The sequence below is a fragment of the Echinops telfairi genome, unplaced genomic scaffold (assembly GCF_000313985.2).
Source record: "Echinops telfairi isolate 266 unplaced genomic scaffold, ASM31398v2 ScPeMD7_2;HRSCAF=8, whole genome shotgun sequence".
NCBI lineage: Eukaryota > Metazoa > Chordata > Mammalia > Afrosoricida > Tenrecidae > Echinops > Echinops telfairi.
In genome coordinates, this window is record NW_022103898.1 from 60,139,775 (window position 1) to 60,164,244 (window position 24,470).

Sequence of the window (24,470 nt, forward strand, 5' to 3'; positions counted from 1 at the left end):
TCCTACTATCATGTTTGTTCTTCCTCTTTTTTGCTGACCCTTTCTTTTACCAAGGATGATGTCCAGGGACTAATACTTCCTGATACCATGTCCAAAGAACATGTGAACAAGTCTCATTATCCTAGCTTCTAAAAAGCATTCCAATTGTTTCTTATGCCATGACCCTGATCAATATGTGCCCTCATGAAGGAAACAAAATATATGGGTGTCACAGCAACGTATGATGGAGAAACTAGATGGTGCCCTACTATCAGAAAGAATCGTGTCTGGCATCTTAAAGGCTTGTTTTCACACAAGCAGCCATCTAAGGGAGACATCAACTATGCCCACATGGAGGAAGCACACCAACATGCATGACCCAAGGATTGTAAATAATATCATTCAAATCTGAAGAAGGGAATGGTACCAGAGCTTACATGGTGAGATTCTGGTTTGCAGCAGGCTATGGATGACAGTGGAAGCCCAAAATACCTTTGCAGGATCTACACAAGGACTAGGCCTCCAGTGATTTCCCTCTGACCATAATTGAGGGACAGGAATGACCTGGTGATCAGATAGACTATTGTAGATACTATTACAGTAGATTAAAATGAAAAATCTGACTTGAGTGATTAAATCTTATCATTTGATCTCCCTCTTGACACACTCTGAGCTTGATCTAGTTTTTAATATTTTTTGAAGTGTTTTGTTTTTGTTTTCAAAGTGGGGTTTATCTCTATTGTGTTTTATTATTGTTGGTAGCCTTCTTGGCTCTCTGTTATGTATTTTCTATGTTTTCTAGTATATGAAACCCAGGATGAGTGAATCAATAGACACAATAACTCGATAAAGAGTTCCTAGCAGGTACAGCGGGGGAGGGGAGGGGTAAGGGGAAGTTAATATCCATGACTACAAATTTTAAACTGATTGTGGTAGTAATTGTAAAACACTTCTTGATATGACTGAACTATTGAATGATTTGATATCAGGATTATATCCTAATAAAATTGTTTGAAAAATAAATAAAAAGCATTCCAACTGTGCATCTTCCGAAACAGATCTATTTGTTCTTCTGGCAGACCAGAGGATATTCAATATGCACCAATATTCTTTATCCACCATTTGCCTTTCAAATGCATGAAGGCAATTGAAAATACCATGGCTTAGATCAGGCACACGTTTGTCTTCAAAGTGACCTCCTTGCATTTTTACACTTTAAATGGTTTTGTATCGTCTAATTGTCCAAGATGATAATGGACCCTGATAGGAACTGAAATACTGGAGGCATAACTTCTCGAATCCCAGTGACATCCAGCCTAGTGACCGACAGGTGAGGATCTGGGTAGGCTACCATGGGCTTAATCCCAGGAGCAGCAGTTCCTGAACCCCAGGATAAAGAGCTTTCTAGCACAGAGATAGCCCAATGAGATGAAAAAGTTTCCTGAAGTATTAACACATTTCCCATCTGTAAGTGTATATAACCGAAAATAGAAAAGAAGCAAGTCCACTACGTCGGCAGTCCTCTCCAGGGAGACTTTTTTCTGAACGTAAGATGCGTTCCTGCCTTCTCCCGTCCCTGCCCTTCACCCCTGGGCCCTCCATCCACAGCCCTCACTAGGCTGGTGTGGGGACCGACTGCGTCGGCTCCAGCGCTTCGAAACCCCAAGCAGAACAGAGCCAGGTGGTGCCTAGGCTCACGACCATAGGGATGTTTACGTCCCTGCTCATCGCCACTGATAGGGACCCTTTACCAATCCTACTGTCCTTCTCCAGGGATTGATGTCTCCGCAGGAGATGTCCAGAGTAAGCAAGGCAAAGTCTTGCCGCCCTCACTCGACAGCCCTGCTTCCTGGGAGACGAACGTGTTCATTGTCCTATCAGTCCGCGACTGGCCTGTAGTCTTTGTCGACACCAGAATGTAATCGTGCCTAGATGCTTCACAGCTGAATTCCCCATGCCTGACACATAGATGTGCAGTAAGCATTTACAGAAAGGACGAAGGAATGGGTCATAGCTCACTCTATCAGGCTGTGGGGAAGCAGGAAGCAGCCAGGTCCTGCCTTGCTAGACACCTTTGGAAAGAACAGGAGACGCGCCCCTTTCTTCTCCCCTGGCAGCTTGTTTTTTTATTATTATTATTTTAATCTTGGACAAACGAAGGCTTCTAAATTAGATTTGGGGGCAGGAAAAACTAAACAGCTGAAAAATGTTTGACAAGAGCTAAGCATTCAAATGCTTCTAAATTGGACCATTACTTTCTTCATCCTTTCATTAAAAAAATTTTTGCACGTTATTTTCCATTGTAAATGCTTATGACTGGCCCTAGAGGCATGTTTGTTATTTTGAAAATGATAATGTTTTCCTATTTTGCTCTTATTGGTGATATGAAATCAAGGGTAAACAAGTCAATATAGTATTTACCTGCTATAATCTTAGCAACATTTCTCATTGGATTCTTGTGGAAGTATCCAGAACCAAATTTGGGTCCATAAATCATTCCCCCTCTTGTGGATACCCAGTAGAAAGAAAATAGACCACATAATACTTCCTTTGAGAAAGTATTTGGCCAAAACAACAAACAAAGAGTGCATTTGGCTATAGTGGAAATTATTTCTTGGGCCTTTCAGGAAAGTGATTTTAGACAGTCATCTTATTATGCCTTGTGCCTCTTTGTCTAAATAGAGTGGCACTATTTTCTGTCATATGGTTTAACATTGACATACATAGAATTATGAAATAAACTATATTACCAGTTTTTAAAAGAAAAGTTGGGCCATTACAAGGCATCTCCCCTCATTTCATGACAGAACTTTCGAGTGTTGCTAGTTAGACTCCAGCACAGGGCCTCTGTGTACACACCCGGAGCCCCTCCACAGGCGTCCCCACCATGTTCTCTGGGACTCTTCATGAAACGCCTTTGCTCACCTTTCTGCTGACACGGCTATTTTACAACTCAGCTGCAAACACCTGGCTGGAGCTCTCAGCCCCCTGGACTCATAAGGAGGAACAGCCAAGACTTCAAACTCCAAACTGATTGCTCAAGTTATTAAGGGAGGGCTGCATGTCTCAATGAACAGCATCACTCCTAATTTGTTTGAGAAGTCTGGTCAGGAATTCATAGTTCATGGGCTCTCACTGGCACCAACAATATTTATCCATTTGTTTTCCCAAGATGCTGCCTGCAACTTGCCTTCTCTGTGCTCCCTCGGGGGAAGGGTGCTATTAAGTCAGGGGAAGGCCTCTCCATCTCCAGGGAGACATCTTGACATGTGGTAGACGAAGACTTCGCTTTATTATTTATGGCTAAAACACTTTATATTGTAAAGTAGCATCTCCACTGCATTTTTAAGCCCCTTTGTAATAGTAACAGCATAGCCAGCATTTCAAAAAGGAAAACCCGAGTTGCTTAGACTTAGAGAATTAGCCAAGGTCACAGGAAAGAACAGAGAGATTGGCTGCCCGCAGCTTGTCCTGCCCTCCATGTTTACCGATGTAGCCACCTAGATATCTAAGACTACAGTCGTGTCGAACAGGCTAGCTGGCATGTATTGAACACTGAGCACTGTGCTAAATAGCTTTACAATACACTATCTCATTAATCCTCACAACAATCCACTAGATTGGATAGAAAAACTAGCTCCCAAAAGTCCGGTGGTAGTGCTCTGATACGCATAGGGGTTGCTGATAGATCACAAGTGGTTTTCTTGGAGTCCCTGGGTGATGCAAAGAGTGAACACACTAGGCTATTAACTGAAAGGTTGGAGGTTCAAGTCCACCTTGAAAGACAAACCTGGTGACCTACTGCAAACAGAGCATCCATTGCACACTCTGGGGGAGAGTTTTACTCTGACACACATGGGTTCGCCATGAGTTGGGATCAGTTCGCGGCAACTCGTTTCACTGGAATTATTCTCATTTTAAAGATGAAGAAATTAGGGTACAGAGAGGTTAAGTCATCTCTCTAAGGTCACCCAGGCAGGAAATGATAGAGATTGGGTATGAATCCAAGCTATTTGGTCCCCAGGAAGCACTGTAAGACTATGGTTAAGCACTCAGCTACCAGCCCAAGGTCATTAGTTCAAACCTACCAGCTACTCTTCCATCCACAGCCATGAAGATCACAGCCTAGCAAACACTGTTGGGGGAGGGGGGAAAGAGGGTACTCTAAGTGCAAATCAACTAGACAACATGGTACAACAATTGGGCCCAATGCTTGTATCAAATCGTCCCAGAGCCTGCATGGAATTACCTGCTACATATAGTCTCCATTTTATGACCTATCTGAGTTACAACAAGTACACTTTTCCTTTGTGTTTTGCCTTGTTTTGTTTTTATGTACATGTTAACATTAGGAATATGTACTACATACAATATTGCCACACATAATTTGTGGGTGTTATCACCTTCCAAAGACAAATAAAAACTGGGATTAGAAAGATACTGCTAATCAGAGGCCATCAACTAATAGATAGATATGCATATGTCTGTTCTTGGAACAGACCTCTGATGGAGTCACCAGAATGGGACGCCATTGGAAGCCCGGCCTGTTCGCTGCACTGCTTCCCGAGCACAAGCCCGGGGAAGACAGCACAGTAGCCTATGCAGCGGTGTTCACCTTAGTGATGTCTTCCTGCTTTCCCTTCAACTCTTTAGCAGCCTCGTCGTCTGGATTAAACACTATGCCAAACCTTTTAAATATAATACATTTGCTACTGGAGAATATCTAAGATCTTACTCATAAACATTCGATTTAAGAACAATAGAAGGATGTTTGGATAGACAGACAGGTGTGGGAGGGAGGGTGGGAGTATACTCACAAATATATATAGGTTTGGCAGAGGATATTTATACACAGGAATTTACTTTGATGTAAATATATCCATGAATGTGATAGAGCATAAGGAAGGGGAGGCAATGTTATATAAACGGTGAATAAGTAAACACCTTGAGAGTATGAGCCACTGGGGGGACATCAAGGTCAACTGGCATAACACAGCCCCAAAAGATAATGTTCTACAGCCTAATTTGGTGAGTAGCTACGGTGGTCTCAAAAGATCATGAGAAACCATTTAAGATGCAGTGGTTGGTCTCTTCTTGTGCAGAGAAGAAAAGAGTGAAGGAAATTGAAGATTTGTGGAAACAGTCTAACAGACCATGGTAATGTCATTCTCGCTGACTCGGAGACCAGGAGAACTACAGGGTGCCCAGATACCACTACCAACAACTCTGAAGGGGGGTGTGTTAGACAGGGTTCTCTACAGAGATAAAACCAAATTCCTGATAATTTAACATATTTATTTATAAAGATAATTAGATATATAACGAGAAATAAGCTGTTAAATCATATACTGATAAATATACAAGAAATAAACAGTTAAATTAGAAAGCACTACAAATGGCTTAGAGAGAAAGTTGAGAGACTAGCAGTCCTTCAAGTCTCTGTCTGATGCCAGATCTTCCTCTATTTGTAGAGAGAGCTAGGCTATGTCAGCACAGCAGCCAATCACAAGGCAGGTCACCAACCGCCAGTCCCCAGCTCCAGAGAAGTCTTAAAGGGACCTCAACTTACAGCAACACAGTCCACAGGCTAGGCATTCCACAGGCAGTGTAGCCTTTAAATTGAGGCACAGAACAAGCAAGGCAGCCGCACACTGGTCCGATAATCACAGAGCGAGAGACAAGAAAGGCAAGGCTCACCAAGCCATTTATCTCTCTGCCCTTCAGTCAATCCCACCTGCGTTTATCAGCCAGGCTGGCACAATAAACTATCTCAGGGGGGTACCTTAGAAAGCCTTAGAGTGGGAGAAAATTATAGAACAAAACTCAAAATCAGTTTAAAAGCCCAGGCTTACTCATCAGACTGGTTTAATCCCCAAGACTAAATGAAAGCATCATTGTGGGTGGCTCAATTTTCAGTCAAACACCTACAGGTTGATAACGGCACCAATAACACTTGGGAGGTGGCACACTTCTGATTCATAAACCATTTGAGTTAAAAAATATATAACAACTCAATGCCATTGAGTCAATGTTGACTCACAGTGACCCCCTATGGGTTTCCGGGACTGTAACTGGTCACAGGAGTAGAAAGCCCAGTCATTCTCCCACAGAGCTGATGGTGGTTTTGAACTGTGGGACATGAAGATCGAAGCCCAACATGTAATCAGTACACCACCAGGGCTCAGAAGGGCAATGGTTATCAAGGACAAGTTCAGAAAGGTTAGAAACGCAGGAAGACTGGAAGCAGGAGACCAAGGAGAGAAGAGGGGATGTTGACGCTGCCTTGTGGGGTCTGCAATCAAAGTCATGAAGCAAAAGGCCCATCAATTGTGAAAGGAAAACAACGCTTTCTGTGAACGTTTAGCTAATTCATAAGAAACAGCTAGAGAGAGCGCGTGCACTAGGAGGGGTGAATGCAATCAACTAGTAAAAAGTAGCACTCACTAGTGGGACCAAGACTGAAGCAAAGTTTTATGAGTGAGGAAATATGCACGAAACCAATTTTCTCATTAAAAGGTAGTGTCTATATTCATTTCTCAAAGTAAGAACAGGAGGCAAAACTCATTAGTTACATCCAATGTTCACTTTGCTACTTACCTAAGTGAAAAGTCATAAGCCATACTTCTACAAAACTTCCAATTTGTTCTTTGCTCTGTAGATATAAAAAATAAAGTCTCTCCTGACAAGATAAGTGTTTGATAAATGGGTGAACACCTCACTGCTCGTTTTACTTTTTCCAATCCCAGCACACCCGGTTCTAAGTTCTTTTTTGGCCATGACAAAGGGACTTTTCTGAAGAACTAGAAGGCGATCCCCAAAGCATACAGTGGACATATCCTTGCTGTGACACTACAAGTGGTCTTCTATTTTCTTCATTTTTCCACTATTAATATTTTCTCCCCCACAAAGGATATCTGTCATTTTTGTAATAAGCAAGAAACCACGCTTTCCTGTAAAGACTTTCCATCAAGGAACTCCATTCGCATCCGAGCGATCAGGTCCGCCTCCCCCGGGTTGCCGAGGGGATGAGTTTTTATGGACACTATAAAGGACAGACTTCCAGACCCTGGAAAGAATGATGAGGCCCCCTGGGTGATTTATTCCTCCCAACCTTTACAGCCCTTCTGACTTACACCTCATCTGGATTTAAGCCCTCAAATGATAGCATTTCCATTTTCTGGATGATTACTCCACAGTGTGAAATCCACCCGAATGAAAGATACCAGAAACTCCCACCCTTACAATGCCGGGCACATAAAAACTCCACGCAAATTGCAATATTTCTAAGAGGAGCGCGAAGATATTTTTAATCGCTATGTGTTCAATCACATGTGGTGTTTCTCATTGTGCTACCTTCCATTGTGGGGCTCACAGAGTACAGTAATACATTTTAGATCTACTAACTGTATGCTGGGTTTTTATATCACAGTCCAGAAGAATAGCTTTGGAAATCCTTTTGACTCCTTTATTTGAAAACTGCATTTGTGGAATGGGGTAATTAAATTCCTATAGTTCGATATAACATTTCCTCTACTATTCTAGCTCATAAAAAAAAAAACCCTACCATCTTTTCCCTGCTTTTGCTAGAAATGGAATTACATTACAGATATTTCTGTTAATACAAATCTAAGGTTTTGAAAGCCTGCCCCCATTGTAGTTAAGCCAGAAAACTCCTTCTTTTATATATTATGGAAATTAAAATGACTGCAGCAGTATTCTACGCTTGATGAATACATTCCAGCTTACTCTGAGAAGAAAAGCAAGACGGGCTCAGGATAAAAATGTTAATTGTAGGAAACGGAAGTTAGCTCTTTTAATGACTTGAAAATGACTTAGCAGCAGAGCTCCTTTGATGAGGGTAAAGGGTTGGTCCTGGGGCAGTTAGGGTTGCCTGGGCCATGCTGCCATAGGTGGAGCACTATCATATCACACCTGGATGGATGGATGGATGGATGGATGGACGGATGCATAGCAGCTATCAAGTTGATTTCAACTGATGGCAACCTACTGTACAGCAGAAGGAAATGTTGCCCCTTCCTCTAACATTCCCGTGACCACCAGCATGTCCGGGTCCATCCCATCGGTGCAGCTATTGTGCCCACTCATTCACCACAAGGGTCTCTCTTGACCTTACTGGCCCTCTGCTTTACCCAACATAATGCACTCCTCCTGACTACATGAGCAAAATGAGTTGAGTATTGTTCTCTGGTGACCCATACGATTTTCATTGACTGATTGTCAGAAACAAATCACCAGGTCTTTCTTCTTAGTCTCTCTCAGTCTAGCTCCACAGAAACCCGTCCACCATCAGTGATCCCACTGGTATGCAAAATACTCATGGTGCATCTTGCAGCAACACAGGAAAATGAACATTGCAATCATAGGAAAACTGACAGATAGATGGTATATAGTTGGGTAAGATGTAGATAGTTGCCTATTATACCTCAAAAATATATTTCACCTCATTTGTCCCTCATGTCAGTGTTTGACTATCCCAATTTTAAAGAAGAAAGGTAGGGTACAAGAGGGTCATTTGGTTTGCCTGTGGGCACAAGATTAGGCAGTAGCAGAGCTGACACTCAAGCTCAGCTGTGCTAACATCAAGTTCAGACCCTTCCTGGCCCATACACTACATCACATGTGTTATCATTGCTACCTGCCATCACATCAGCCCCCCGCTGCTATTCACGGCAAGGGCATGCCCAATTTTGCACCTTCCCCATGATTGGTAAGGGAGCAGACTTTTGTGAGACATAAGATTTTCATTGACTGATGTTTGGAAGTAGATCACCAGGCCATTCTTCCCAGTCGATCTGCGTCTAGAAGCTCTCCTGGAACTTGCTCATGGAAGTGTTCAGGAGCAGATGGGGAGTGGCTGCATATGAAGTTCACTATCTGGGGTTTTAACCAAGGCCTCTTTCGGGGAAGGTAAGAATTCTACCACTGAACCAACAGCGCCTCACCACCCCACAAACTGCCCAACAAGCATCTCAAAGTGCACCCTCATCAAGCTCTGATTGGTGCTGAGATCCCAGCTGTTGACCGGGGTGCTGCTGAGTGCACACAATGAATCCTATGGAGAGTGCAGGGAGTTGGCACTCACTCAGCTCGTGAACAGAGAATGAGCAGCCCCCCAGCAGGTCTAGCTTTATGAACTTCCCAGTAGCTAAAAGAAGCTTTTAATCAGCAGGTATGTGGTAGCTCTCCGAGACACCCCACCCACCCACTGACACACACACCCCCCACCCCCCGCAAGGGTATAGTTATAAAAATTGAAAAAAGATTTGGGTTGTGAAAATATAGAACTAGTCCAGATTGCAAGTGTATGTGTTTCTAAACATAGCGGGAAATGGAGAGCTCATTTTTTGTTTTGTTCCAAAGAACTACCGTGTGCTCATAATAATATAAATAGATGACAGACACCTCCTGATGGCAACAGTGACATCATCCATGAGCCACACACCAACACGGAGAGAGAGAAAGAGCCGCAGCTACACTATCAACCTCCTCCGAAGAGAGGGCTTGTCCCAGGGAAGCCAGACAGGGAGCCCGCGGCTGGACAAGCAGTGAAAACAGTGAGAGTGGACAGAAGGGAAGCTCTTTGGGACCAGTTAAAGAGCGAGAGTGTTCTGTGTCAACTACTACTTCCCTACGTGTGCAGCAAACATGAAAGTGAAAGTAATGAGTTGGAATAGATATTATTAACTTTTAATTAAGTTTCTCTCAGAAATAATCCACAAACTGATCATCCACCGGAACATCTCAATTAAGAATGTGTAAAAGTGCATTCCTTCCAGCTCTTTGTCAGCTTTGTTTCAAATGATCTAAACAACTGAACTCGTTCAAAGACTCTACATGGAATGAATAGCCTGGGGCTTATTTCCAGCTCTCTGTAGAGATAGTAAAATGGTCATTTTTAATGTCATCCGTGTTCTGAAAGAACTACAGCTGGGCATAAATCTTTTAGCAGCTGAAGGTTCCCTGCCCCTTAGCCAGGTGGGCAGAGACACAAGGAACTGGGAAACAAGCTAATATCCTCAGCAGGGGGGGAAATATTAATTAGCAATTCATAAGCTAAGGTTACCTTTCCGATTACACTTCTAATGTGAAGTGTGCTGATTATTAGTTTAAGGCTGGCTGTAACTTTCATTACTACTCTCAGCATAAGAAAGTACTAGTTATACTTGGAAATTCAAACAGGCTTGCTTCCTGGTCATCAAAAGCCCCAATCAATGCAAGCTCTATTACTTGGAAGAAATGAATGATTTATTTTTATAAAGGAAAGTACAAACAGAACCCTAAATCACTAATTTCCTGACAATATTTTCCTGCAAGAAAGAAAGAAAATAGCTGGTGTTCAGGACTCTGCTCACAATGAACTCAATCCTTTTCAAGAAACATTCTAAGACACGGGCACATCGGGAAGCAACAGCCCCAGGAAGATATACACTTCTCAGAACAATCAACTGCACAGGATCAAGAGGGCAGCATCTGCCCAGGGGTGGAGCTCAGAAGGCAAGAAGGGACAGGGGAGAAGGACCAAAGGGGATGAGCAGCAAACAGCGAGGAAGTGGGGAGTGTGCTCTGACACTAGAGGGATGGCCGTCAGTGGCCTGAAGCCCAGTGTGCGGGAATGGCGGAGTGGAAAACCAACTCGCCTTGTAAACTTTCTCCCAAATCACAGTAAGTTTTACTTCAAACCAGCATTGTAGGCTGCTATGTCCTGAATCTTGCTTCCTGTAATATTAATGGCTGGTAGTGTTCGTGTTCATTCTGTGGTCCATAAAGAGAAGCTGCTGTGACCACATCGTTCTCAAGCTCAATTCTTTCACATTTTACCATCGCCAAAATGATGTTTCATCTTAGAAACCGTGTCAAAAACGTTTGCTGAATGAAAAAGAAATAAAGGCTTGCCATGAAATTTATAGTACATTTTACAACCAGTGGCATCTTAGTATGGAAGGAACATGGTAAGTTTGGGAAAATAACTTTTTTATCACATTTGCAGATTCACTCTGCATATTATCATAGTACAGGCTCTGAGAAGTCCTGTACTTTACCAACAAAGTTATTTGCTTTATTTAATTCCAGGTTTCTCAAATATATTCGCCCATGGATCCCTTCTTTTATAGGATGCATAATAACATTTCTTAAGGCTAACATTCTGGGGCTACATTCTGGGAAAGTCTACTTATTTTCTTCATTACCCTTGGCCAAGACTCTCCCGTCATCACCATGAGAGAGAGAGGGGTGCTGCAATCAGAAACATGAAGGCAAGCATGCGTCACGGTCAACAGAACTGAACGGATGGCCTAACAATCTCTGTAGAAGGAAAATTCCAACTGGGCCAGAGGCCGGTTGATTCTGCTTGGGAAACATCTGTGGCGTGTGCGTACTGATTGCTTGCTCCCACAGACGATGCACAGCTTTGTCTGCTTCAAATGCCTTTATGATGCGGGAAATGAATAGACTGAATTGAAGCCATCTGCATCCTAGGAGGGGACGCACCGTTTGGGGAAAGACACCCCTTCCCATTCGCTAACATTTGTGGCAAAGAACGCCACCGTATTTCTAAAACGAGTTCCTAAATTTGCATGATCAGCAAGTTTCTGTCAAATTCCTGAAAACAGAATAGCAAAAATCATATTGCCTAAAAGCAGACAACGAAAAGTCCAAAACCCAACAAGGTCATTGAGTTGATGCTGACTCACAACAACCCTATAAGACAGGGCAGACCTGCCCCTGTGAGTTTCTGAGACTGTAACTCTTTGCAGGAGTGGAACGCCCCATCTTTCTCCCAATAGCAGACAACAGGAAAGCATGAAAATAGCCAAAATTGGGAAATAGGGTTAAAAGGATATGATGTGCCTTTTGAACAGCGTACATAAGCATGGCTAACAGGCCTGCCAGTCTCCTAGGTCTTCTGGTTCTCTCGGCCTTGATTCTCACCGTGTGGGCCTTGAACTAGCAGCGCCAGCATGACCGGAGTGCTTGTGAGAAATGCAGAGTGTCAGACTCGGGGCCTGGGCATAATAAATCAGAATTTTCATTTCAACAACAAGACCTACAGGTTACTGTATCCACATCATAGTTTGCAAAGCACTGATCTAGGGGATAGGACCTTTATGTGACATCCTATTTACTATTAATTAGGACCCAGATGTTGTAAAGTTAGATGTTACTGTTGAATATTGATACATTGCAAATTACATTTGACTACTAAATGTGCAAATGATCTCAACCTAGTCGAAAAGAGAACCTGGTCAAGTTATGGTTTTATAGCCCTTTAGGATACAAGCTATTTTGCATCTTTTTCTAAGATTCTTTCCTTCTGTGACTCTATGATCTCCCTCCCTCAAATTCGCCTCAGAACTAGATTTACCATCCTGGTTTTCCCTCATTCATAAATAAATCTTTGGCACATGCTCTGTGCACAGGCATGAGAATTAAGCTTTGAATGGCTTAAAGTGATCATTCAAAACCAGCCATCTCTCAATTGCAATAAGATACTTATCACTAGTGGCTGTTACAGTAACCACCACTTCTTGGGAAAATATTCATGTGTTCTGTAAACCGTGCCTCCAGTGTGCTGTGTAAAAATAAATGTATCATGGGCTTAGCACCAGGGATTAGGAGCTGGACTGTCAATCACAGGGTTGACTGTTCGAAGCAGCCAACCTCTCCAACAGCTGAGAGGTGAAGCTGTCTGCCCTGTAAAGATCATGTTGAAAACCCTATTCAGGGTCAGTACTAATCCAAATAGACGCCATAGCCATGTTTGGTTTGGTTTGTTTGGGTTGGTTCAGTTCGGTTGGGTTGGGTTGGGTTGGGTTGGGTTGGGTTGAGTCCTGGGCTTGTCCTCATGATGGTCTCAATCTAAGTTGAGATACAAGAGCTGACAAACGAGAGCCTGTGGGTCAGTTGCAGCTTACCATCAAAGGAGATTTTTTTAATGTAAAGGCCTTCAGGGGTAGTGAGTTTTCCAGGTCTCCACAGACTCCAATGCTCCTTAGGGTCTTCTATCAGGCCGTTTAACTCATGTGTGCTAGTACCCAACCCCTGAAGTCATTTCCGTTTACAACTCCTGCTGTGGCCATTAATCCATTCAATCCACTTAAACCACTGCAACAGTGGGAACTGGCTCGCCTCAAAAGTATAGCATGTTCTCTACAATTCTTACTGGGAAGAGTTGTGCATATCTATCATGCACAGACCCTGGACAGCTCTGATGCATATTGAGAAGAGTGTAGCTGCCAAACCAGTGGCCTTATTCATTATCCACCAGAGGGCAAATTATTTACATGTGTAACAATGCATTTGGAACACATTTACTAAACATCATCATCAATTTCTTCAGATACAAAAGAGTTTCATTTAAATGGCTCTCGGGGCATAGAAACCATTGCCCACATAAAGCAGCGGAGATAGCTTCATTCTCAAAACAGAACTTTATTAAAATGTCAAAATAAATATCACGCAGAAATATAGGAGATGCCAGCATGTCGCTTGAGGCAGTAGCCGGGCCCCTCTGAGATCGACCCAGCCACTCAGAAGCGGCTTTAGATGAAACAGAGTTTGGCGATGCCAATGAGTCCTCGGGCAGCGGTTTTCTTCCTTCCATGGACTTGTTGACAGGACATCACAGAAAGTTATTACCTAAGTGTCTGCTTGCACTAGGCCTGACTCTCTTTTTCATAAGAGCTTAAATTCACTAAACAAGGAAAAACAGGCACTATATAAACAGAGTCATTAATAATATAAATCTCACCTAGAGTAAAAGAATAATATGGCCTGTCTCCTTGTTCTGCATAAATAGTAAATTCTGTGGTTTTCCATTTGTCCTCTATGGATTTTTCTCCTTTGGTACATCTCATCTCTCATTTTCCTCTAGTACTTCTTCAGGGGACTTAACACGAACAACTTTGAGGAAATCAGCTAATAATGCCTCCATTTCTCATCTGGACAGCTAACAGGCTAGTCCTCTAACCACTATTCCCTCACCATAGGAATTTTCACCCCTCCCACTGCGGCCTCAACACTTAATCTCCTAGTCTTTGCAAATGGTTCATTAAATTGGGTTTCTAGCTTCAGTGTCTGGCTTGAGGGTAATTAATATGCACGTTATCCAACAGGTTATTTCCTGCAGGGTTTACTTGGAAATTGCCTGCCTGTAATCTGTGTTTTCTCTCCAGAGCTTCTTCTGGCAGCTTTCCATTCCATTTTAACTGAGGGATGAGATGCAGTTAGAGAAGAGTTAGTGTCATTTCAGGAAAAACTCCCCCTAGCCTCCTCACACTGAGTCTGTCTTCCTCCATACTTCCCACATCACAAGGAGGAGGAAGCTTTGCAAATGTCTCTTTGGTCTGCAAAGCACTTCTCAAAGTGAACAGTAATCTATGCACTCAGGAGGACCTGGAACTGCACGGCTGACGGGAGACAGAGAGCCAAAGGACAGTAGGGGAGGAATTCAGTCAACGTTGGTGGGTTAGAAGGAATAGAATGGGCCAAACTATGAGAACACACACATGTACACACGGAGCTGCTCACCGCATTCAGGAGGACCCCAACATCCTCTGTAAATGGATACCCTTCTGTTGTTGTTGTTGTTGTTTTGATTTGTTTTTCCCTTCAACTGACAATCCGACTACAAGATTCCAGACAAGTTGTGTCATTAGGTGATGCTCCTCCCTTCCTGGCTTGGAGAATCTCTCTCTCCTGGCTGCCTGCCACCAATTCAGGAGCTCGGTGTCCAACCTGGAACTCCTAACTCACTCACACACGTGTAGAAGATTCACCCTCAAACCCACCCTTTCCATTTAGCTGTACGTGTACAAGGACAAGTCAAAAAGGATTACGGCTAGGGTTCCAGTGCATACATGCATGGTTTATTCCAGACAAATGGTACTTAACGTGTCTCTATGACACGTTGCATGGCTGCAGACAAGTTCTTTCAGTAATGCCCTGATCTCAGTCCTCTTACAGTGCCTTTAGTGAGAAAGGTCCAGACAAAGGTCTAGTGACTTCTAAGAGGATCTGCTGGGCCAGTTAAATTCAAGACAGGCAAAGGCAGATTTAAAACACACACACACACACACACAAAAAAAAAAAAAAAAACACCATAGACCCAGGAACGAGTTTGGGGCTTGTACTAAATCCTAGGTCCAATTTAAGAAAATTCCTTCTTACATCATGGCCCTGCCCTGTACTCACTCTCTGGAAGGGAGCACAGAAGATACGGGTGCTATAACAAAATGTAGTGAGGAAATTAGATGGTGCCCGGCTATCAGATAAAATAGCATCGTGGGTCTTAAAGGCTTGTTTCTAAACAAGCAGCCAGCTCAGTGAGATGTCAACCAAGTTCACAAGGAAGAATCACACGAACATCAGTCACTGAAGGATTGTAAATCATATCATCCAAAGTCAAAGGAGAGATTAGTAACAGAGCCTAAATTGTGAAAATCCGGTTTGCAGAAGGCTGTGGATGATAGTGGGAGTCCAAGATGAATTTGTGGGAACTACATAGGAAAGAAGCCTCTGGTGAACTCCCTCTATCGACAATTGAGGGCTGGGAGGAAAGTGGTCTCTAAACAGAGTGACTTGGGGAGATGAGTGTAGAAGATCAAAGGCATAAATCTGACTTGAACAGTTAAGGCTTTGTCAGATGATTCCCCCTCTGATGCATGCAGGGCCTTATCTGGTTTTCAACTTTTTCTGTATTTTTATTTTGTTTTGTTCTTGTTTATTAATATTAGGGTGTATCTCCGAGGTATTATGTCATTCATTTGTGTTTATGTGTTTTTCTATTTTTCAGTCAATGAAACCCAGGATTAATGAACCTATAGGAACAACAAGTAGAATAAGGGTTTCTGGGAAGGGGGTGTTGTTTACAGGGGGTAAAATATAGCTGATGTCAAGGAGTCCAGGAAGGAAAAAAATGTTTTGAAATTGATTGTGGTAGCAATGATAAAATACTGCTTGATATGACTGATCTATGGAATGATAGGATATATGTATTAACTCCCAATTAAATATATTTATGAGGGGGTACCCAAAAATACCAGAATTTTTTTCAAAGCTAGCTATTTATATTTTTTAACAAAACAACCTTATAACCTTCAAAGTACACTCCATTATATTTACCATATATACTTCTGTATAAGCCAAGGTTTTCAGCACATTTTTATGCAGTGTTTGTGGTAAAATTAGGTGTCTTGGCTGATATTTGGGTCAGCTTAAACTCGAGTATATATGGTAATACATTTGTCAAATCTGAGATTCTATTCTTGGAAACACTTTTCAAGCTTATCTGTTCGGATGGCTGATAGCACCTCCCATGTTTTTCTCTTCACCTCTTCTACATTGCAAAGCGCTGTTCTTTCCTGTCCCTCTTCATTCACAGAAACAAAAAGAAGCCACAGGGAGCAAGGTCAGGAGAGTCAAGTGTGTGGGGCAAGAGAGGCATGCTGTTTTTGGCCAAAAGCTGGTGCACTGCGATGGCTGCGTGAGCAGGTGCATTTTCATGGTGGCAAAACCAGTCCCCCATCTGCCACAAATCAGGCCTCCTTTTTATCACACAGTTACACAATATTTTGAGAACCTCTAAATCAGTGGTTCTCAACCGTCCTAATGCCACAACCCTTCAATATAGTTTCTCATGTTATGGTGAGCCCCCACCCAACCAGAAAAATTATTTTTGTTGCCATTTCATAATTTTGCTACTGTTATATTAGGGTGTATCTCAGAGGGCAACCTCTGTGAAAGGGTCATTTGACTCCCAAAGGGGTCGGGACATACAGGTTGAAAACCGCTGCTCTAAATAGAAAGCTTGATTAACAGTCTGACCTGGTGGAACAAACTCCAAATGCACTACGAGTTGACATTGTCATCTATTCAGGAAGTTGATGGACATCCAGAATGAGGTTTGTCATCAATTGACATTTCACCTTTTTTGAAAGGAGAAAACCACTCATACACTTGAATTTTTCCCATAGGACTCCTTGTGAGCTCTATTCAAAATTGCAACAGTTTCTGTGGCATTTTTCCCCAGCAGGAAACAAAATTTCACAACTGCACACTGTTCTCTTAAACCGGCCATCACAAAAAAAAAAGGTCTGAGTGAAATTGCTGTTGTGAAAGTATTCACTGTGATCAGAGAGAAACTTCCTAAGCGACACCACTGGGTACACTAACTCAGTGAGTTGCTTGATGCTCGCCTAGTGGGAATAATGCATACTACAAAAGCTCCGCTCTGCCCAGCACCATTGGGGTTTTTTGGAGGTGCCCTCCTCTGTATGATTTTTTTAAAAAAAATACTCAAGGCAGAGCAGTCAGCTCAAAGGTTCTGGAAACTGGGGAGATCCCAAAGCGGTCATCTTGATAGATTTTTTCCAAATGACAGAGTGATCAGCAGAGCTTATTAAGATGTTTCAAAAAGAAAGACGGAAAACTGCATCAATGAGGAAAAGGAAAGGAAAGCTACCCTGAGGAATTTTTTTGCCAATATGAAAAGGCATCTGCTCATTCGATTGTCCTATGAGAATTTTTATGGGAAATCTCATGTCATTTCAAATGGTTCCTTAAATTAGGTTTCTAGCTTCTTATAGCCCTAGTTTTGCCACTTCAGCCTTCTTTTTGTTCCCCAAATTTTCAGAACATTTAAAGGAACGTGATTTGAGTCCTTTGAGAATTACAAAAGAGTTGTTTTGATGTGGTGTAAATCAAAGAGCGCAGAATTCTTTAGGACGGGTTGGAGAGATAGAAGCAATGCTTTCAAACGTGTGTAGTCATAGGGGGAGGATAAACTGAGAACAATAGATTCACATTTTGATGTTTAAAAAAGTTTATAGGATTTTATAGCGCTTTTTTTTAAACTTACCCTCATATATGACTAAAAGTTGCCGTTAAGCCTGAGTTTTCTGGTGTTCCCTGCACTCAGTTGTGAGCACTTTAAAGCAAGCGTTACCTTTTCCCTAACCTTATCTCACAGTACTTAGGACTCTTTAGCCACTTAAATGTTGACTTGACTTGGTTCTCACAGAAAAGCTGGTGCATTCACAGGAAGCACAATTAAGAGACAGAGAGAGAAACAGGACTGGTGACCTAGGGATCTCTAGCAGATGGAAGTGTTTTCAGCTGTTGGAGCTAGTGCAACCCAAGGCCAAGGGCATCGACATCCTGCTGCATAATGTAAACTCCAAAAGAAAACGTACTCATACTGCAAATCCACTGGGCCAACAAAAAATTGTTTTCCAAGATACAAGAGTTAGCATCCTTCTTCCTTGTGTGAGATAGAAACAAAGGTGGTAGCCCCTCAAGGACACCCACGCTCTAACCCCCTGCTCAGAGCCTGCGAATCTCTTCCCTCTTGGAGATGTGTTCGTGTATACAGAGCTTGAGATGCAGAGATATTGCTGGATTTCAGAACTGAATCCACGAGTCCTTCAAAGCAAAAGGACTTTTCTAGCTCTAGTAGTGAGAGGACTATGCGGCAGCAGAAGAACAATCACACTGAGAATGGGACCACAAGCCGTAGAATGCAGGTGGCCTCTAGAATCCAGAAAAGGACAGGAGACAGATTCTGCCCTAGAACTTCCAGAACAGAGCACAAACCACAAGGCCTCATGTCGAAGTCCAGACTGACCAGCTGTCAGAGAATACAGGCTTCTTTGTGTTCCCCAAGTTTAAAGAACATTGAAAAGGAACATGATTTGAGTCCTGTGAGAATTCCAAAACCGCTGTTTTGATGTGGTAGAAATCAAGAGCACTGTATTGTTTGCAGCCAGTAGGTTTTCTGTAACTTGTTATAGTGAAAAAGAGAGAGCGACCACAAAGGGAAATACTGGGCTTAGTCGTGGCCCTCAAAGCAGGAAATAGGCATTCCCTACTGACCTCCTAAACCAAAGAGATTTTTAAAATTCTGACAGAAACTTTACCTCTTCTCCACCTAACTTCATTTTTCTCATCTTTCAAAAGTCTGCATAAACTTTTACTCCCAGAAGATCTTACTTCTATCTACACTGGCTATAGATTTCTGAAAGGTAAGGGCTATTCTTTATTCTTTATTTTTAATTCTATTAAAAGTTTTATTCATATTTTTATTTTCTATTCTAATATTCATATTCTATTTCATTTTCTATTAAAAAAGTTATTCATATTTTTATTTTCTATTCTAATATTATTCATATTCTATTTAATTTTATTCATATTCTTTATTTTTTTTAATCAACCATATGATCATTCAAAACCAAAAGAGATCTTATAGGACAGGGGAGAACTATCCCTCTGAGTTTCAAGGCTATAAATCTTGACAAGATCAGGAAGGTGAACCTTCCTCCCATGGAGTCCTTGTTGACTTTGAAATGCCAATCTTGTGCTTAGCAACCCAACTCGTGACTCAATGTGCCACCAGAGCTCCTGAATCATGGGGTAGAAGGAAAAGTAAGGGTGATAAAACTGCTTTCTTCTCACTGTTTTTAAGAAAGAAACAAGAGCATTCACTAGGTTTCATATAATCCATATCCATAAACCCTGACTTTATTCTTTCTCTTTGAACACACACACACACACACAATGGTTTCCCGCAGAACTTGGTAGAGTGGAGTGCTAGTTTGAGTCTGTTCAGAGTCAGACAAGAACGAACCACATTCATCCATGATCAAGAATAGAAGCTGTAGGAGGTCAAAAATGGAACCCAGAAAATGTTCAGGGAAAATCCAAAGGTAGAAAGAGGGTCTAAAACCTGGAGTTGAAAGCCAGAGCCAAGGCTTGAGAACTAAGTAACAGGACGCATGCTGTGGTAGCTTTAATGTCTGTCCACGCTCTTTGACACTCATTTCTCCAAAAGGCAGGGCCAAATTTCCTTGCCCTTGAACATGGGCTGGATTTAGAGGTTAGTGTCTAATGAGTATGGACAAAGTGGACAGTTCAGTTCACAAAGGACGATCTCTCTCTGTCTCTCTCTCTCTCTGTCTCTCTTCTCTCTCTCTCCTCTGTCCTGCCCTCTCTCCCTTCCTCTCCTTCCCACCCTCCCATCCTTCCAGCCTGCCTCAGCTCACTTGCTCTGAGGAAATCACTGTTTGTGGCCATGAAGTAAGGGACTCCCACTGCCCTGAGAGGCCTTCTGACCAGGAACTAACACCTCCTGCCCAGCGCCACAGGAGTAAGCCTTCTTGGGAGTTGAACCCCTAACCTCTGACAACTGCAGGCTCACTTTCCACATTACTAGTCCCTGAGCCTGAACTACTCAACTAAACTGGCCTAAATTCCCTGTCCACAGAATCCATGAGGGCATAATGGTTTTGCTATTTGTAGACACTACCTTTTCAGGCAATTTGTTATCTACCCAACAATAGATAATTAGTACACAAGAGATGAAAACCCTCAGGCAAAGGTTGTAGATTGGAAGTCAAGCATAAGATTCAACCTATAAGCATATTGTTTTCTTGGTTCATAATAGTGGTAGCTGGTTCTCTTTTTATTTTAATTCTTCATGAGCCAAAATTTTAGCATCATTACATGTACCCACCACCACCAAGTCCATTCTGGCTCATAGTGTGCCCTATTGTGATTTCCAAGGCTGTAAATCTTTATGGGAACAGGAAGCCTCGTCTTTCTCCTATGGAGCAGCTGCTGAGTTTGAACTGCCAACCTTGTGGTGAGCGGTTTACCTGACATTTGTCCACATCTCTATGATATTTAGAAGATTTTGCAACATAAGTCCCTGCATTTTCACCTGACAACTACCAGCAGAGTCGGAGAACCAGGCTTCAGTCACAGAGAAGGCACGTTCTCTCTCAGTCCCCAGAAACCTGCTAAACCCCACACTGACCCCAAGGGTCAGGGACCGCAGAGGGTTCTTGCACTGTGGTTTTCCTTGAGCAGAGAAATACTTTTCAAGGCCAATATTTCTAACCAAAGTAGGAAAGAAAAGATACACTGAAGGGCTGTGTGTTTTAAGAAATCTGAGAGAAATGTATTTCTTGGTGTAAGCAAAGAATATTCCTACATGTCTAGTAGGCCAATAATATGTATCTGTGTCAAATAGATACAATTTCAGGTCCCATTTTTCTTCCCCTGGTGGCTTTGCTCATTTGGGTAGCTGACTGGTCCCAGCAGGTATGTGAATTTGCAAAGCCTGCATTTCCTACACGGAGCTCTTTGAAATGAGACGAAGATAAATCTGGATCCTCAGAACTAAAGGTGGCAGCCAGTAGTACACTGTTTCCCTCTCAGGTTTCTTGTTCTGGGAAGAACCTCACTGTCACCATGGCATCGACTGTATCTTTTTCTGGTTTTGTGCTTATAATCATTGCTTAACCTGAGTTTCTTAGTGATGACTCAAAGCATGTCAGAACGCAACCATTAACCAGGCAAAGAGAGCTCCCCAAGCACAGCACCTAATTTCGCATGTATCGAAAGATTTTTATATTACTAATATTTCTAGAAAATAAACACTGAATTAGTAATGTGAGTCAGCACACCGCAGCCAAAGCTGATCCACCACCAGTTTTTGTAAGTAACATGGTGTTGGGAAGCAGTCACCATCCAATTCATGTATGCACCCTCTGTGGCTGCTTCCGTTCATGTATGCGCCCTCTGTGGCTGCTTCCGTTCATGTATGCACCCTCTGTGGCTGCTTCCCTTCATGTATGCTCTCTCTGTGGCTGCTTTCGCCTTACAGGAGCGAAGAAAGCTGGGAAGCAGTGGCATCACAGACCTATGACCAGCAAGCTGGAAATATTTCCTAACTAGCCCCTTACATCTGGCTAGCCCCAGCAACTAGAAAGATACAACATAAATATGTGGGTGGTTAGCAAGCCAAGAACACACTGTGCTTTGAAAACAGCACAACAAACAAAGGAATAAAATTACCAGCCTCTCTCCAAATTATGATTCATAGTCAATAACTCGGAGGCCTTCTTGCAAATTCACACAACAGAATATGCCTGAGCTTGGAAATTAGAAGGACTCACCGTGGCTAATTTCTGAACATCATCGTCGGATGCTCCCAGAGATGCCAGGCCTATTTCTTGTGAAAACTGAGCAAACTTTGGATCCGCAAGTAATGGGACATGACCTAGGAGTTCGTGACACGTGTCTCTGGCAAGAACAACACAGAGATATGTTATACAAGAAGCCTAAAATGACCATTGTAGACTCTTAAATATCCACTGTCATTAATTGTCTTACCATATTTCAACCATACTGAGACTCCTTAGCACTCTTTAATATTTCTGAAATCTAGAATCATCTTACAATAAAAGTCTTGATTATATAACATATATTCATTTAAATAAAATGCTAGCAACTACTACTTTTGAGTGCTTAATACACTAAGAGTTTGGTACATGTATTATTATATAAATGTTTTCATGTAATACTCAAAATGACCTTAGAGAATTAAAGTAATATACTAGTGAAAGATTCTATAGATCAGACATATTCAAATTATAGACCATAAGCTGAATGAAACTGAACACAAATTACAGACCAAAAGCTGAACACTCTCTGTTTTGGTAAGTGAGGTTTTACTGGAACAGAGCCACATTGATTCCTTTATGCATTGACTGGGGCTGCTTTGGAGTACAATGGTCAAGGAGAGTAACTGTGACTGAAACTATATGGTCCTCAACACCTAAAATATATACTAGTTGGCCCTTGTGGTGGTTACATAATCTGGTGCCAACTTGAAACTATTAAGAGTGAAGGCGGGCAGTATAGCCTGTCAATCAGGTCACTGCTTGATGACCTCCTTTGGAGGTACTACAGAGATAAATAGGTCGCTGGAGGTGGGACACACAGACTCTCTGCTTCGTATTCCTGATGACAAGACACATGGAGCTACACTAGAGCCCTAGAGCTGGAGGAGCCACATGGAGACCCACGCCAGTGCTGAGATGCTTCTACCACCACTGGATCCACAAGAGTTTCCACCCACTGACCTATGATCTTCCTGCATTCAGCATCATTGCATGTGTTTCATGAGTCTGAAGAGGACTTTATAGATTGGTATTGGACATATGAGCTAATATCAGACTTATGGACTTGATCTGGACCGGGCTGGGATGTTTTCTCAATATTCAATTGCTCTTGTATATAAAGACACACATGAGTGTCTCTGGATTTGTTTCTCTAGTCAACCCGCACTAACACAGCTCTTTACAGAACACTTTGTCAACCCTTACTCTAGTGATGAAGCCAAAATTTGAGTCCAACGTATCATGATTTTTCGTTGCTCTTCACCTTGAAGCTGCAAGGCATCCCGTGGTACACTTTGCCAGGCGCTGGGAGCCAGCAGAAGATCACACTATCATCATCAAAGTGGCTTTTCCCCATGGACAATTTATCTGTCCACAAGCAGCTCCCTTGGATCTGGACAGTGAATGGACATCCTAGTTCTCTCCTTTGATGTGCCTGTACTAAGTAATTGCAACAGCTTCAAGCCTCCATATCAGCCTGAGCTTCCTATCTGGAACCAATGCTGGGCAAAGGAATGCCTCAGTGAAGGCTGGCAGGACCTTCCTGAGTCATTGCCATGAATTACAAAATGTTCTATGATCTTAGCAACCTACGATGGATAGGATTTCATTAGGATGCTCTTGGGTTGCTCAACATAGAGCAACATTTTATTTTCTTCATACACACACACACACACAAACTAATTATCCAGGTAACAATTAATCCTCATTTCCCCTGGGCTGCTCTGAAGTCCATCACTTCAAATGGGCACTACGATGTAAATGCCAAGTGCAACCACTATTATTAGGAGCCCTGGGGGTACAGTGATTGAGTTTGGCTGCTAACCATAAAGGTCCAGGGTTGGTTGTAAACTACCGAGCACTCCACAGGAAAAAGAAATTGTAGTCTGCTGTTTCTGTGAAGATTTGCAGTCTAGAAAAACCCCTGTGGGGTGGTTCTACCCTTTTCTGTAGGGTCCCTATGAGTTGAAGTCAACTCAACAGCCAAGAGTTTGTTTGACCACAATTATCACAAACATCAAGCAGTTCAGATTAGTCATGTACATGAAGCAAGTGCAACAGCAGTCAAGGACATGAGATTAACATTCACGTGAAATAAAAGGTATTACCCAATTAAAAACAAAACCAAACCTGTTCGCACAGCTCCAGATCATGTCCCCCAAACTGACCAGCTATTTCAAAGCCCTGTCTGGTTGAAAGGAGAGCCAAGTGAGGATATGTGGATGCAGCAAGAAAAGAAACCTGAAATTCATCTCCTCAACGGTGAGCCAATTGCTTCCTCTTTGCATATAAATAGAATTTGTGGGAAAGGATATGTGGTGGTTATTCAACAGACAATTACACTCACTGAATTTTAGGTGGAATTCAAATGTTTTCTGAGCTTCTCATTTTACATACAAAAAAATTAAAGGCAGACAATCATGACATGGAGACAGGACAGACAAGCCGGGTAAATGACACGTCAGGACAAACCGGACATACAGACAAGACAGCTAATGTGTTAAGCACTGGGTA

General features: G+C 42.4%; 1 protein-coding gene across 2 annotated transcripts in view; it reads right to left on the reverse strand.

The window, feature by feature from the left end:
• TPH2 (tryptophan hydroxylase 2) overlaps window positions 1-24,470 on the reverse strand; it is a 143,202-nt gene that overhangs the window by 37,133 nt on the left and 81,599 nt on the right. For both annotated transcript variants that reach the window (XM_004700445.2, XM_004700444.2), the window contains exon 8: window positions 21,951-22,077. In XM_004700445.2, the coding sequence (XP_004700502.1) occupies window positions 21,951-22,077 (127 nt within the window). The remainder of the gene's footprint in view (window positions 1-21,950; window positions 22,078-24,470) is intronic.